Genomic DNA, 14,865 nt, shown 5'->3' with positions numbered 1-14,865 from the left:
GGGAATATTGGGTTGAGTGATTCGTGGGGCAGACCAGATCACGTATACTTCTCATGCATAGCAAGCAAGGCACATACCCATTTACACGCCTGCCGTTTTGGGTTTGGTTTTTGTTAAGTGCAAGGAGGACATTTTGGGGCTCTAGTTAATGTATATATCCGAGAAATTTGGTAAATGCTGATGGTCATGATCGTATCTACTTGTGCGTTGGGGGCAGGAACCTTGATGGCTGGCTCGTTCTCTGCGGCTTCCCCAGGGACAGCTGATCACCTTCCCAAACCTGGGCGGGCAGACAGTGGCAGGTGCCCAAAAAAGCAAGCACAGGGGGCTGGATGGGAGGCAAGCATGACCCAACTGCCCCGCAATGACGATCGGCTGGCCCGAGCTCCTTCATCTTATCGCAGCCATGGGAAAGCCAAAGGCAGCAGCTCCCCTGCCACTCCCACATCGGACCAGGCCAGACGTTTGTCCAACAAGCTTCGAACCACGCCTTCTTTTCACCTCTGCTCTCAACATGCTTTGAACACACTGGCCATATTAACTGAGTCCCTTAGCTACGTAGCCATACGAGCACACTATCGGCATTCGCTAGCACAGAACAGCTCCAACCAACGTCCACCGCAACCCCCTTTCTCGAGACCCCAAGTCCCCCATTGAACACCGCTCGCCCATCATGTCGGGCGGCGCCCTGAACTTCGTCACGTTCAACCAGGACCACAGCTGTCTGGCTGTCGGCACCTCCAAGGGCTTCCGCATCTACCATACAGACCCCTTTTCCAAGATCTTCAACAGCGATGACGGGAATGTCTCCATAATCGAGATGCTCTTCTCGACCTCGCTCGTTGCCCTGGTTCTTTCACCCCGCCATTTGGTGATCCAGAACACAAAGCGGGCCTCGGTCATTTGCGAACTCACCTTCCCCAACGCCATCCTTGCCGTGCGGCTAAATCGAAAACGGCTGGCCGTGGTGTTGGAAGAGGAGATCTATCTTTACGACATTTCCAACATGACACTTTTGCAAACAATAAACACCTCGCCGAATCCAAACGCTATTTGCGCCCTGTCTCCCTCGTCCGAGAGATGCTACATAGCCTATCCGCTTCCCAAACAGCGAGAGGACACAGGCGAGAGACGGCCATCGCATGCCCCCCCCCTGTCCAGTTATATTCCGACTACCAGCGGCGAGGTACTCATATATGATACGGTGAAGCAGGTCTCTATCAATCTAATCGAGGCTCACCGGTCGCCGCTGTGCTGCATCGCTCTGAATAACGACGGCACTCTCCTTGCGACGGCGTCAGAAAAGAGCACCATTATCCGCGTGTTTGCGATTCCCAGTGGTCAGAGGCTGTATCAGTTCCGGAGGGGTACCACTCCTTCGACCATATACAGCATGTCTTTCAACCTCAGCTCAACCATCCTCTGTGTTTCGTCCGTCTCCAACACTGTCCACATCTATAAATTGACCAACAATTCTCAAGAAGGCGCCGAAGCAACATCACCTAGGCGTAACCGCTTTGCCCGGTCTGCCAGTATTAACAGTGCCGACTATGTTCCCAACAGCGACGACGACTCTCGGCGAAGCAGTGGGGCGGAAGAGTATGGCAGTACCGCGAGCCAGCCCAGCAGCGAAGGAAGCAAAGCTCTGCGGAACAGCGGCATGTTTGGCAATATGATCAGACGGTCATCTCAAATTGTCGGGCGTGGTGTGGTCGGAGCAGTGGGGGCTTATCTACCAGCCGCCGTGTCTGAGATGTTCGAACCCGAGCGTGATTTCGCAAGCATCAAGATTCCTAAACCAACCAGCACGGTACTGCAAGGAGCACCAGCTGGCGGGGGCGGACCCATCCGCAGTGTTGTGGCCATGAGTAGCAGTTCGCCTCAGGTCATGGTAGTGACAAGCGATGGTATCTTCTATGTGTACAACATTGACATGGAAAAGGGAGGGGAGGGTTACTTGGTGAAGCAGTTCTCGTATGTTTTTCCTCTTCAATCACATCCCACTGACCTCTAACTTTCCAAATAGTGTCGTTGAGGCGGATGATAAGCTGGACGCCTCATATAACGCATAGGAAGTCACCGAGAACACCGAGGCCATTGCCGGCAAGCACGAGTCATTCGAAAAGGTGAGACGGAAGGCAAAGTTGAAAAAAGCTCTGGAAAGAGTGGTCCCAGAGAGTATGACGGGCGCTGCACACAGTTTAGCCGACATGGTTCCAGATGTTACGGTCAAGGGTGTAAAAAAGACGGTGGAAGGGGCAGTGAAGAAGGCGGCGGGCTTGCAGAGAAAAGGAGGGCCCAGCGATGATACTATGGGATTTTTGTATCCCGATTACGATCCCCAACATGATTATGTAATAAACACCTCGGAGGACGAGGAACTCGTAGTTCTGGCGTTGAACAATTCTGGCAAGGATGTTACAGGTTATATGGTGAAGGATCACATTGCAAAGCTCATGCAGGCTTTGGAAACACCGTTGCCACCAGGTGATCCTTCACTTCCTGGGATGCCTCTTCAAGTTGAAGAGGACTTCTTTGGTGGTACTAGTGGTAGCAGTCGAGATGAAGGAGAGGGAAAAGGAAAAGGCCGCGCAAGAGAGGTCTTACCAAGAGCACGGCGCACGGGGGATAAAGGGAATAAAGATGACGATCGGTACCTTGCCGAAGACGAAGGTGAAGATAAAGCGTTTAGCTCAGATGGCAAGTTGATCGAGGCGCCGGTCAAGACAAAGAAGGGGGAACTGGGTGGTGAGCGTGATTTATTTCAGGTCGTGACTGGTAATTTTGCTGAGTGGTTTGAGTAACTTGACGGGGAACATGTGCATAGCGTTTGGAGTTTATGGATATCAGAATAGCGTAATCGAATCTCTTTAATGCCTGCCTCCATAAACTCCCTGAACTTCTTTTGAATACCCATGCCCGTCTCGATGAAGCTGTTCAGCGACGGCCAACAGGAGGGATAGAGAGAGGCCTAAGAGGCATCATTCAACCGTGCAAGATTTGCCCTCTTGACCAGTGGAGGGTGTTGTCACAGGATGAAGGCAAGATATTAAAGTCTGAGCTGAATAAACATTGATAAGCAGAATAAATATGTCATCTGGAAACAACACGTCTGCCCGAGGCCAGATTTCATGCCGGGTACCCTATCCAATCCTACATGGTCCAAAGCAAATCATTCCCAATACGCAAACTCGAACGCTCTGCTTGCTTGCCTGTTGCCCAAATGAGATTGCAATATTCATAACAAAAGGTTGCACAACTGGAGAAAAAAAAAAAATGCCGTCATCGTGTGCTGCTGTTGCCGTTGTCGTGTTGCATCCAGTCGTCATGAGATAACCCAAAAAGTAAAGATAGCTTGCACAAGAATGGCAAAAAATAAACGACGCTCCAGTCCACCCGTCCGTGAACCAACGTTGCCTGTGAGCAAAGCCTCTGAGAAAAGCCTCAGTCCATACCAGAAACGCTCCGAAATCAACCAAGTCACCGAAAGAAAAATAGCACAATAGATCGTGTCCAGCCGAACCCAAAGACAGAACCCGAGACATAATCCAACAACGTACCCAGAAACATCCACACCCAAACTTAATCGACACATTTGTACAACTCAAGAGGTTGTCCCCAGCCTCGACTTCCAAACCAAAAAAAACCCAGGGTATCGTCTCCTCCTCCGGTGATCACCTTTCCCCCCAATTTTTTTGGGGGTTTACTTTTCCCTCTCTCCAATTTTAACTTCAAATATCCAAACCGTTCCCATCATATGGATTCACCACCACTCCCGCAAACCAGGCGGGAGAATTGTGCTCGTGTGTTCCTTCTTGTGTTTTCTACCGAGCATAAGGTCGATTCATCAAGGCAATCTCTCTCGCAATCTCGGGCCACTCCAGCTCCCTCTTGAAGCCCTCCCCTTGGTTCTGCTCCTCCCACTTGAGCAGCTCGTAGCCGAACCGCAGGTGAGGCTGGATGATGACGTTGAGCCTCCTCGCCCTGACGAAGCAGTACGCCCGGGGGAAGCTCATCCGGAGGGATCTCATAACCTCCGCGATGCAGATTGTTGCCGAGCGGGAGACGCCCACGCGGCAGTGGACGAGCGTGGCGGTGCCGTTTCGGCGTCCTCGTTCTGTGGCGGGGTTGGTTAGTTTGATTTTTGGCGATGGAAAAAAACAACCAGATGGGAACTTACCAATAAACTCTAGACACCGTTCAAACTCGTCTGTTAGGGGATCTATTCCGTTGTCTTGCACCCCTTGAACCACACACGTGTTCTCCTCCCCCCATTGCTCGAGCTCACCGTCACGCCACATGGCCAGCTCACCAACTGAGAGGATCTGACCGATGCCGAGGGACTTGAGCAAGTCCGGGTTGTTGGCGTGGCCGAGGTTTCCTAGGTACATGTAATCTAGGATCCTGGAGGGAAAGGAGCCGTCGAACCCAGCGAACCACTTTGGTTCGTTGCGAATGAGACTCGTGATATCACTCAAGGTACGGTTCTGGAGGGTAAACAGGGGGGATTCCTGCAACAGGCGGGGGGCGATGGCGGTGAGGAGGGCTACGTCAGAGGGGTAGGCGAAGAAGTTGCGCTGCTGGGTTGTGTGAAGGGCTAGCCAGACTTCCGGGATGGGAAGGAAGGTGGCAAAGGAATAATACGCGAGCCCGAGCATGGTTGACTCGGTGTACCCGTCTGCGCAGTGAATCAGGATTCTCCTGGGCTTGTTGGGTGTGGATAGGGCAGAGGTGAGCATGTCGATATCACCATCGGAATCTTCATGATCGAACTTGGAACTGGCTGAGAAGACAGAAGGGAGGGTGCCGTGGGCAAGATGCCAGATCCATTTGCACGTATCGAGGATGCCGTCTGCTTCGGCGTGCGACCAGGTGGGAGCTAGTATACTGCCCGAAGATGGAAACTCCAGGAAGGTCTGGGTGGCTTCCGAAAGATGTTGGTCCGGTTCATTGGTACCCTCGGCGATGGTTTGCAAGGCTCCGGGGTTGAGACGACCCAGATCGTTGCACTCGATCAGAACGTCATAACAGAGCTCCTCGTCAGACCCCTGATCTGGGGTTGGGCCCAGCCAGACGTTGTGTGATATCTCAGACGCACGGGTCATCTCATACATCTCCCTCCGTTCTTGATGGAAGAAGTCGAGAACTTGACCCGTGAGCTGGCCGGACGAGTTGACGGCCACAATCTCGGGATATAGTTCCTCAAACTCGCCAAAGGGGCTGACACAGACAAATGTGTTGTAATGGGGAATAGGATTCTGATGGGCTTCTTGTTTCTCACGCCATCGTTGCTGTGCACCGGCTATATCGAATCCTAACTTGCGAACAGAGAGCTCATCATCGCCATAGACGATGATATCAGAGGTCATGGCTGCCTTGGCAGCTTGAATCTGAAAGTTGCGTACAGAGAAGCCCTCCCGGGGATCTGCCTCAAGAAACTCAGCCGTGGCACTTCCGAGCTGAAGAAACTCGTGAGGCGCGATAGCCCCCTTGAGACGGGAGACGTTGAGATCGCCATCGGCTTTGACGATGGTGATGCCACGCAGACAACCAGGCGTCTTCCTCAGAGAACGCTTGCGGGCGATGAAGAAAGCAAGCTGGATCTGATTGTTGGGATGAAGCCCGTGTAACCAAGGGAAGACGTGTGAGGGGTCGGGCAGCGGTTGACGAGCCAGATAATCCAGAGCCGCTGCCACTCCGGCAGCATCGATCTTGTAGAGGCATGAACGACCCGAGTCGAGCCGCACATAATCTGTGGGTGGGAATAAGAGGGACTGGTGGAGCGCGTCGGCTTCCTTACCGGGGGACGGTGGTGGGGTTGTGGGCTCCTGTTGCGGGACGGGGCCGGGGGGACACACGGGGATGTGCTTGTTCGGCAGGGGGGCCGGGCATTGTGATGTATCGAGCGTGATGGTCGATGTCAAAGAGCCTATGCTGGATGAGTTGCGGTGGGGTGCAATCGGCCGAGAAAGGGCAATTGTCGCCATCATAGCTCTGGCTATTTTCTGTCCTTGAGGGACACGAGACCGTCTTGAAGCCGTCTTGAGCTTCTCAACAAACGAATCGGGGAATGTGGGTTGGCTGGCACAAACACCCACAGCAGCGATAGGCTAATCAGATGAGCGCAAGACGTCCTGTTGAAGTTGACGCCCCAATGCTCGCGGTGGAAGCAGATTCAAATGAAGGATGGAGATGGCAAAGACGAGGGGGGTTGGAGGGGAAGAGCAGCAGCCTTATCGGTGATCCCTGTTTTAAAAGGGCAATGGAATTGTGTCGTCTGCCAATGAATCACAGTCTCGCTGCAGGTGCTGAGCGGCAGATAAGACACCCGTGGGACGGCAATGGCGTCAGTTGGCAACCCAGGAATGGCGACTGGCTGCGGGTAATGATAAAGCGCAGTAGGTAGGTGGTAGATAGTAGGAATCAGGTCACTGGGGAAATGGGGGACAAAGAAAAGCTCTAGACCAGCTTTAAGATGATCGGCCGACGAAGAAAAAGAAAGCAGGAGGAGGGGGGGCGCGACACGGGCGTCGATGTGGTTGAGGGGTTACAGACAGAATGACGGGGCGGGATGGGATGGGGGATGCTAGGACAGCGTTTGCTCTTCCGTAGGACAACTTTAACACTGGTTGCACAATGTACTCTATCCACCACTTGCTCGGCCTTTGCTAGGGGGCTCAATTGACGTCTGTTTGATCGAGATGATCTTGAAGATCGGCCTCCCCAGGTCTCCCCGCTGCTAAACACACTAACCAGATAAGAGCCTGTCAAGAAAGAACAGGCCTCGCTCAAAGCCATGAGCTCCGCCGGGGCTATCAAGCTGAGGTCCCTTCCTGTCGGAACGGCTCACCCCATGAAAATGCTCTTGGCGACAGGCGGGAATCCAACGGTGGAACGACATTATCTCAAAAGGTTGACTGTCTCGAAACATCCAGCAGCACCCAGCACGATGGACGTCTGGATAGAGGGGACGAGATCCACAGCATCTGTCGATTTTGCGGAGAAGCAACCCCCCATCCACGAGAGAGAGGCGGGGACATCTGCCAGAAGGCGGGGCAGATGTTAAGATAATCTAGAATTTGATTGGTTGCTGTATGACGGTATTCGGCCAGACAGACCCCACTCCCCGCCCTCGAGTGCAGCAAGGGTCTAGCCAATTGCTGCCACGACGGCCCCACCCACTTCGAGATGTCCACTATGCAACGCGCCTGTGGTGCGGCATCTACCGGCGATTTTTGTATTTCAAGTGACCACTTAAACATACAGGCAACCCTTCAGCGAATGCAGCCGACCATCACGACACACGTTAGCGTTGGAAATCAACCAATTCCATCTACAGCTGCCAATCCTTCTGCATGCTCAAGCGCTAGGTGACAACCTACCTACCTAGACGAGGCCACCCGCAGGCATCATACTCCGTAGCCTGAGCCTAAAAACCGGGAACTGCCCCTTACTGTGTAGGGGATTTATTATCGTCATGAACTGCACAGCCATCGTGGGCCTTTCAGTGCAGTCTGATGCTCAGTGTTGGAACCCAAACCATATTCCACGCCGGGGGTACTGACCAGCGGCCCCCCGGCCAGGGCGGTTGATCCGTCGACACATTTCCGGGTTATGACGCCGTTACAGCCAGTCAGCTGCCCGTTCTACCGGCCCGGAAGGCACTTCATATTCCCCCGGCCACGCCGCAAGAGCGTTCACTGCCAGTCACACAGGTGATTTAGCTGAGATGAGAGTTCGTCATGGATATCAGGTTTCAGCAGTCGTAGACCAGATGAGAAGACATCGGATGGACCATCCCAGCTCCCAGCTCGACACACTGCGAGTAAGGGATGGTTTGAGGCGGTTTCTAAACTGATAAGAAACATTGGATACCTATGCAGCAAAATGCAGCCACTGACTTTTGACAGGTGCGCTTACCAGAGCTGGCGGGAGCCATGGATGCCGTCTGGGGAATTTGAAGCAATGCCCCGCATCACGCAGACCGCTGCGGGGCAAAATTTTGCTGGCGACTTTTTGCCCCTCTTTCCGATGCTCGGCGTTCGAGCCAAAGTGTCTCTATTGACTGCTGTGACTCGACCCTTTCTTTCCAACTGCTTGTTGTATACAGTTGACTTGTAGCTGTGTGTGTGTCCTGCCCACTACCCGGCAACCAACCGTCATCTTTCATCGTCATTTCTACAAGCGCCCCCCTATCGCCGTCCCAGCATGTCCAACGGTGTCGTTGCCAATGGCGCTTCTGCCGACCAGACTCACACTGCGTCGCAGCGCTACCTGAGCACCCGTGGTGAAGACAGCGGCGTATGTCTCCCATTGCTCTTGTTTTTTTTTTGTTGTGGCAGCATCACGAATTCACGTTAGCCCTCCCCTGTCAGACGCTGACCATGTCGTCCCCCTCAGTTCTCCTTTGAAGAGGTCGTCCTCAAGGGCCTTGCCTCCGACGGTGGTCTTTACATTCCCGAAGCCATTCCCTCCGCCGAGAACTGGGAATCCTGGAAGGATCTTTCCTTTACCGACCTCGCCTTCAACATCATCTCCCTTTTCGTCTCCCCCTCCGAAATCCCCTCGGAGGACCTCAAGGATATTATCAACAGGAGTTACGCAACCTTCCGTGCCGACGAAGTCACACCACTGGTGAACCTCCAAGGTGATGTTCATCTTCTCGAGCTTTTCCACGGCCCAACCTTTGCTTTCAAGGATGTGGCCCTCCAGTTCCTCGGAAACCTCTTCGAGTATTTCTTGGTGCGCAGAAACGAGGGAAAGACCGGCCGTGACAGATACCACTTGACCGTGGTGGGTGCCACGAGCGGTGATACTGGCTCGGCTGCCATTTACGGTCTCAGGGGGAAGAAGGACGTCTCGGTTTTCATGCTCCACCCCAAGGGGCGCGTGAGCCCCGTCCAGGAGCAGCAGATGACCACGGTGCTGGACGCCAATGTTCATAATCTGGCTGTCACTGGCAACTTTGACAACTGCCAGGTGAGCTGTGATGTGTTCCCGTCTATAGTTCAAATACTTACAGACTGAAAACAGGACATCGTCAAGGCTCTTTTTGCCGACCCTGAGATCAACTCGACCCACAAGCTCGGCGCCGTCAACAGCATCAACTGGGCTCGTATTCTCGCCCAAACTGTCTACTACTTCCACGCCTATTTCTCCCTCCTCCGCCAGCAACCCTCTACCTTCAAGCTCGGCGACAAGGTCCGCTTCGCTGTTCCTTCCGGAAACTTTGGCGACATTCTCGCTGGTTACTTCGCCCTTCGTATGGGTCTCCCCGTCGACAAGCTCGTTATTGCCACCAACGAGAACGATATTCTCGACCGCTTTTTCAAGACTGGTCGTTACGAGAAGAAGCCCACCTACGGCTCCAAGGCCGAAGGTGGTCTTGAGCAGGATGGTGTCAAGGCCCACGAGGATGGCGTGAAGGAAACTCTTTCTCCCGCCATGGATATCCTGGTGTCTTCCAACTTTGAGCGCCTGCTATGGTTCTTGGCGTATCAGTTTGCCTCCAGCGCTGGGATGGACGATGAGTGGAACAAGAAGCAGGCTGGTCAGGAAGTTTCTTCTTGGCTGTCTGACCTCAAGAACAAGGGTGGTTTCGGGCCGGTATACAAGGACGTTCTTGAAGCTGCGCGCAAGAACTTTGAGAGTGAAAGGGTCAGCGACCAGGAGACACTCGACACCATCAAGGCCCTCTACAAGGAAGTTGGCTATGTTCTTGACCCCCACACGGCAGTCGGCGTGGAGGCTGCGAGAAGGACACAAAAGCGCGCTCTTGCGGAAGAAGGTGCCGCAAAGCACATCATCTCTCTCTCAACAGCCCATCCGGCCAAGTTTGCCGGCGCGGTTGAGCTGGCGCTCAAGGAGGAGCCAGAGTTTAACTTCCAGGAGAATGTCCTCCCACCCGAGTTCGTTGGGCTGGACAAGAGGGAGAAGAGAGTCAGTGATGTGGCGAACGATTGGAAGGCTGTACGAGATGTCGTCAGGCAACAAGTGGAGGAGGAGTTCAAGGCCCTGGGTTACTAAGATGTGGATTTTGTATGTGGTTTGAATGAGTGGAATTCAAGGGGAGCTTTTTGGTTTTTCTTCTTGTGTATATGACGAGGGCAGTCACAGATCAGGGGGTGATTGTCTGGCTTTATTCCCCGTGTCTGGTTCAGATGTTCTGGACGAACGTTGAGCATAGCAGATTTGAAAGCATGCATGGCGAGTGGGTAGAATTATGGGATCAAAATTACATATAGATTCTGATACGAGATCCTAATATGAAAGATCAAGGGGACTGCAAAGTGATGAAGAATGATTAATGACTGCGGAGACCAGACACCAAAAGATTCATCACGTCTGAAGCAAAGGGTAAAGACATCACTAAAAGTAGTACCCTTCCGTCCATCTTTATTCCCTAAATTGAAACTGATAACTTTGCTCGCCTTGACGAAATGGTATAATGTTAGCCCTTCCCCCTTTGATTTCTACATACAACTGCTTCCAAACATCAAGCATAATCCAAGAATAAAAAAGCAAGCATAGCCAATTGTAAAGCCTGCTGCCCAGTGTCTGTCTCTTTCTCGCCCTTTCTTCATACCCAGAATCGATAATGCTCCTCAAATCCCGCCACCAACAAGAAGATTAATACAACTAGTTTTATACAAGAACCCCTGATTGTGTAATTTCCAACATCGATCCCCTCCATCTATATCATGTAGGCTGTCCACCCTGTCATCCAGTAGTAGCCTAGTCAAAATTGATTTCCCTTGTTTTTTTATTGTGTTTCCCCCCAAGGTAGAAGGTTGTCCATTCCATCTATTTATCAGTCAAGTCGGTCACAAACTCGCTCACGTCGTCCACCACATCCGTCACAAACTCGCCCACGGACTCGGCCGCGGACTTGATCACGCCTTTGCCAACCAACTCGACTGCTGGTTGTCACCTGGGACTGAGAAGCCCCCCGCGACTTCCGACGCTGGCGGTGGTGCCCCGTTTTAGTGCCCTGAGCTCGTCCTCGAGCTTGCGACGTCTAGATTGTTCCTCCTGTTTTTGTTGGTTAGTATTGGATGTCTCAACTGAAGTAAGGGAAAAGGGGATGAAAGCATACCCGTAACTCTTCCTGGAACTTCCTCCTCTCCTCCTTCATAGTAGCCCGGAACTGCTCACTCAACATGGTAGCCCCGGCTCTTCCAGCTCCGGCACCCGCTCCGGCACCTGGCACAGGCGAGTTGGGTGGCCTCAACCGCTCCTTATCCAACTCCTCCTTTACCTTGTCCAGCCTATCCCTCAACACCTTGACCTCTTGCTCCAACCTCGCCTTCACAGCCACAGCATCGTCCAACTGGCTCTCCAAATCCAGCTTCTCCTTTTCAGAATTGATGCTCTCTTTGGTGATGTCCTCCAGATCACGCAAGGCAGCTTCCAACTCAGACCGCAGCTTGACCACCTGGGCGTTGAGCTCAGCTGTCTCGGCAGTGTTGGAAAACTTGGCCGCCTCCGCCGCCCGCTGCTTACGCGAACCGTAGGCACCGTCGAGCTCGGCCTTGGCGATGGTCATCTCCGTCTTAAGTTCAATCACCATCATGTTCATTGCCTCGAGCTCCTCGTCCTTCTGCTTCAGGTCGGCCTGCAGCTTCTCAACCTCTTTGCCCGCGTTGGCAGAGGCTTCGCTTGCGGCAGCCAGTTCGGACTTGAGAGCAGCCACCTCACCCTCGGCAGCAACACGGGACTCGTTGGCTTGGATAAGCTGGTTCTGAACAGACGACATATTGGACTCCACGGTGGCGAGACGTGCCTGAATGGCACTGTACTCTGACTCGAGAGCAGACACCTGGGCGTTGCGCTCCTTGAGCTGTTCCTGAACAACCTTGACCGAGGAGGCAGAGGCCGTTTCGTTGGCGGCGCTGGCTTTCTGCATGGAGTCGAGGTCGACAAGGACCTTTTGGAGCTTTTCTTGGGCTTCTTGGGCGGCACGCTCGCTGTCGTCGAGGAGCATATGGGTCTTCTCCAACTCCTCCTTCTTGGCTTGAAGCTCCTGGTCTTTTTCAGATTCGCTGCGGTTGTTGAGCTCACGCTGTTGCTTGATCTGCCGTTGAAGGATGTACTTTTGCTCTCGAAGACCAGTCGCTTGCGCATAGAGCCATTGAACCTTGGCAGAGAATGCCGACAGGGAGTACGGTTCGTTCGTGTCGCCTTCAAACTCGTTGCTTGACAAATCCTCGTCATCGTCTGGGGTGCCTTGGCCCAGGGCACGGGCTTGTCTGCGTGCTGCCTTTTGCTGAGCAATCTCGGCATAACCAGTCTGGATGATCTCCCACAGACCCATGAGCACAGCATCGACTTGCTCGAGATCACGCTTGCTAGCCGAGCCGGCCATCGAGGCCTCAACAACTCTCCCAATCTCAGAACTGACCTTGTCGACCGAGTCCTCCAAGTAGTTGAGCTGGACATTGAGATCTCCCTCGGGCGGTGGTGCCTGGTCAACATTGGCCTGCTGAAGAATGAACAAGACTTGGCGGTTCAAATTCTGCAGACGGACCTCAGTTTGCCCAAACGAGGATTCGACCTTGGAAAGAGTTGTTGCCAACGCGGCGGCCTCGGAGGATGCTGCGGCCGCTTCAGCTGCCACCTTGTCGGTTTTGGTCAAGTTAGCAGCCTGTTGCTGCTGCTCAGTGATCGCCGTGTTGAGACCATTTTCCAGATAGTCCAGCTGCGCCTCGAGGTTATCAGCGTCCGGACGACCAAATTCTTCATTCTTGGCCGGGTTGAATGCGACGATCAGATCACGGAGCTTGTCGTTCAAATCCTCGAGCCTAGATTCCGTCATCGAGATAGCCCTCTGTTGCTCCGAAGCTTGCGCCTGCAGCGCGTCCATTTGGGCCCCCATTTGCTGCTCAATCGCTTTCATTCGTGAATCAGCCTCCTGCAGCCTCGACCCGCTCTCGTCCTTGGAGCGCATTGTTTCGTCCTTCATGCGAGAGTTCTCTTCCATGACCCTGGCATGTTCCTCCCTGAGCTGCTCCTCCATCTCCTCCAGTCTTGTCTTTTCCGCCTCGGCGCGGGCATAATCTTGGCTCAGCTGCTCCTCGGATCGTTTGAGCTGCGCATTCTCCTCTTTCATGCGCGCAATCTCCTCTTTGTAGCGCTCCACCTCCTCACGTAGTTCCCGCAGCTGGGCATTTTGCTCGCGGATAGGGGACTTGATAGGAATCTCCAGTGTGTTCTTACGCGCACGGGTGGCTGGCGGCCCATCCGTTTCGAGCGACAGGTACAAGTCCTTATCTTTGTTGTTGAAATCGAGCTGCTCGTTGGGGATCTCCATGCTGTTCCTCGTGTTGGTGTAGGTATAGAGACTCTCGGGGCTTCCTGGCATGCCGTTCATCGGCTGACCAAGCAGCTGCGGCTGTCCGGACTTCTTCGAGGACGCCCTATGGGTTAGCTGCAGGACGCCGGCAGTGTGTTGGAGCAGACGCCGCTGAGGCTCCATCAAACCTTTTTCTAGGTGAAACAGCTCTGAAGCCAGTTCCTCACAACGGCGTTCACTGGTGGCCTTTTCCATCTCTGCTTCTTTGGCCGAGTCACTCATACGGTTACCCAGCAGACTCTTTCTTTTGCCGCCAGGCGAGTAGAGTTTGGCCATTGAAACTGCTGCATCGCGGTATTTGGACTGTATAGCCAGGTTCGCCCTCGCCTGTTCGACGCGCATTCCCAGTGACTGAATCTGTTTCTTGAGGCCGTCAACCTCCTCTTGCGAGAGGATTTCATAGCTTTTACTGTCCGATAACGCCGTTTCGGTCAAGAGATGCACCTGAATCGAGTCTTTAAGATCGACGAGAGGCGATGTTTGCGGTTGGTTTGTGTTTAGCTGTATGTAATCCATAATTAGCCAACAATGTTCACGCCTGAAAAAGGGAGGAGGCCATACTGGGCTAATTCTCGCCTTGTCACCCTCTACTCCCCCGAGAATCTCATTCCTGTAGCCGTCGACTAGTGCCTTTGCCGTCGGTGCGACGTCTGACAACGATGGTGGTTGTACAGCAGGTGCAGGCATGCGTCTGTAGCCATCTTCCCCTCTTCCTCCTACTCCTCCGCCACCAGACCCGCCTCTCCTAGTTTCGGCGCCGTTCATTATGTGCGTTTGTGTAAACTTGTATTAAGATGGTCGTGTTCGTAGTCGTGGGTAATTCAAAGGCTAATCGTTCCAAAAAGAGACATTATACAAAACAAATCCAAGTCCTCCGCTCGTTTACCACTGTGGCCCGGGGATCATGGAGTTTGCGACTGCGAACGAGGAGCAGGAGGTAGTGGCTGAGGGTCGTCAGGGGAATCGCGTCGAGAGTGAAATGCGAGGAATCGTATTTTCAAAAGGAGAGCGAGGCAGTATCCAGAAAAGAAGGATTACCAATGCAACGAAATGACGCGAAGTGGAGCTTTTCGAGTGTCCTTAAGTTAACGTGGTAGGTAAGGAGGTTCCAGATTGTCTGTGACTTTCTCTGAGGACCGGGGAGGTGGTGATGGTGATGAGGATTCCAGGTTCCAAAAAAAAAAAACAAAAAAAAAAAACAACCGGCAAACACAGGCGGTAAGCCTGGCGGCGGTGGCTGAGATGTTGGCGTCACAAAGGAGCGGCTGTATCAGAGGGAAGTCGTGACGACGGGATGCAACTCAGGATGCGAAAGGGGAAGGGAGATGTTGGCCGGTGCTGTGATTGCTGATTGCCCAGGCGCAACTCGTCAATCCAGAGGACTGGGAGGCCCAATATCTGGCCAATCAGCCGCCTTCGCGCCTGGCCCGCCGTTCTTGCCAGATGCTTGGCACCCCACGGCACCTCTTGCAGGGATTCCCGACATGTGTCACGGTGGATGGAAATGCACATGT

At 53.4% G+C, this 14,865-nt stretch overlaps 4 protein-coding genes across 4 annotated transcripts; 2 read left to right on the top strand and 2 right to left on the bottom strand.

The window, feature by feature from the left end:
• Nucleotides 1-673: 673 nt before the first annotated feature.
• On the top strand, nt 674-2,516 carry ATG18 (autophagy protein; the record flags this gene model as incomplete). Its single annotated transcript, XM_062892090.1, has 2 exons — nt 674-1,974; nt 2,027-2,516. 2 exons carry the CDS (start codon nt 674-676, stop codon nt 2,070-2,072), a joined length of 1,347 nt encoding a protein of 448 aa, XP_062740164.1. The 3' UTR covers nt 2,073-2,516.
• Nucleotides 2,517-3,002: 486 nt separating this feature from the next.
• PPS1 (tyrosine/serine/threonine protein phosphatase pps1) lies at nt 3,003-6,573 on the bottom strand. The gene is made up of 2 exons (XM_062892089.1): nt 4,181-6,573; nt 3,003-4,117 (listed from the first exon to the last, which is right to left on the bottom strand). The coding sequence occupies exons 1-2, from the start codon at nt 5,988-5,990 to the stop codon at nt 3,825-3,827; spliced, it is 2,103 nt and encodes a 700-aa protein (XP_062740163.1). The 5' UTR covers nt 5,991-6,573; the 3' UTR covers nt 3,003-3,824.
• A 630-nt stretch (nt 6,574-7,203) lies between these two features.
• QC762_603950 (uncharacterized protein) lies at nt 7,204-10,373 on the top strand. Its single transcript, XM_062892088.1, has 3 exons — nt 7,204-8,301; nt 8,401-8,979; nt 9,034-10,373. Exons 1-3 carry the CDS (start codon nt 8,209-8,211, stop codon nt 10,024-10,026), a joined length of 1,665 nt encoding a protein of 554 aa, XP_062740162.1. The 5' UTR covers nt 7,204-8,208; the 3' UTR covers nt 10,027-10,373.
• On the bottom strand, nt 10,364-14,116 carry QC762_603940 (uncharacterized protein; the record flags this gene model as incomplete). The annotated part of the gene is made up of 3 exons (XM_062892087.1): nt 10,364-11,031; nt 11,096-13,852; nt 13,913-14,116. The coding sequence occupies 3 exons, from the start codon at nt 14,114-14,116 to the stop codon at nt 10,927-10,929; spliced, it is 3,066 nt and encodes a 1,021-aa protein (XP_062740161.1). The 3' UTR covers nt 10,364-10,926.
• Nucleotides 14,117-14,865: the final 749 nt, after the last annotated feature.

Source organism: Podospora pseudocomata, chromosome 6, assembly GCF_035222375.1.
Source record: "Podospora pseudocomata strain CBS 415.72m chromosome 6, whole genome shotgun sequence".
NCBI classification, from domain to species: Eukaryota; Fungi; Ascomycota; class Sordariomycetes; order Sordariales; family Podosporaceae; genus Podospora; species Podospora pseudocomata.
Note: the sequence above shows the minus strand (reverse complement) of the source record. Positions and strands in the feature narration are given on the sequence as shown.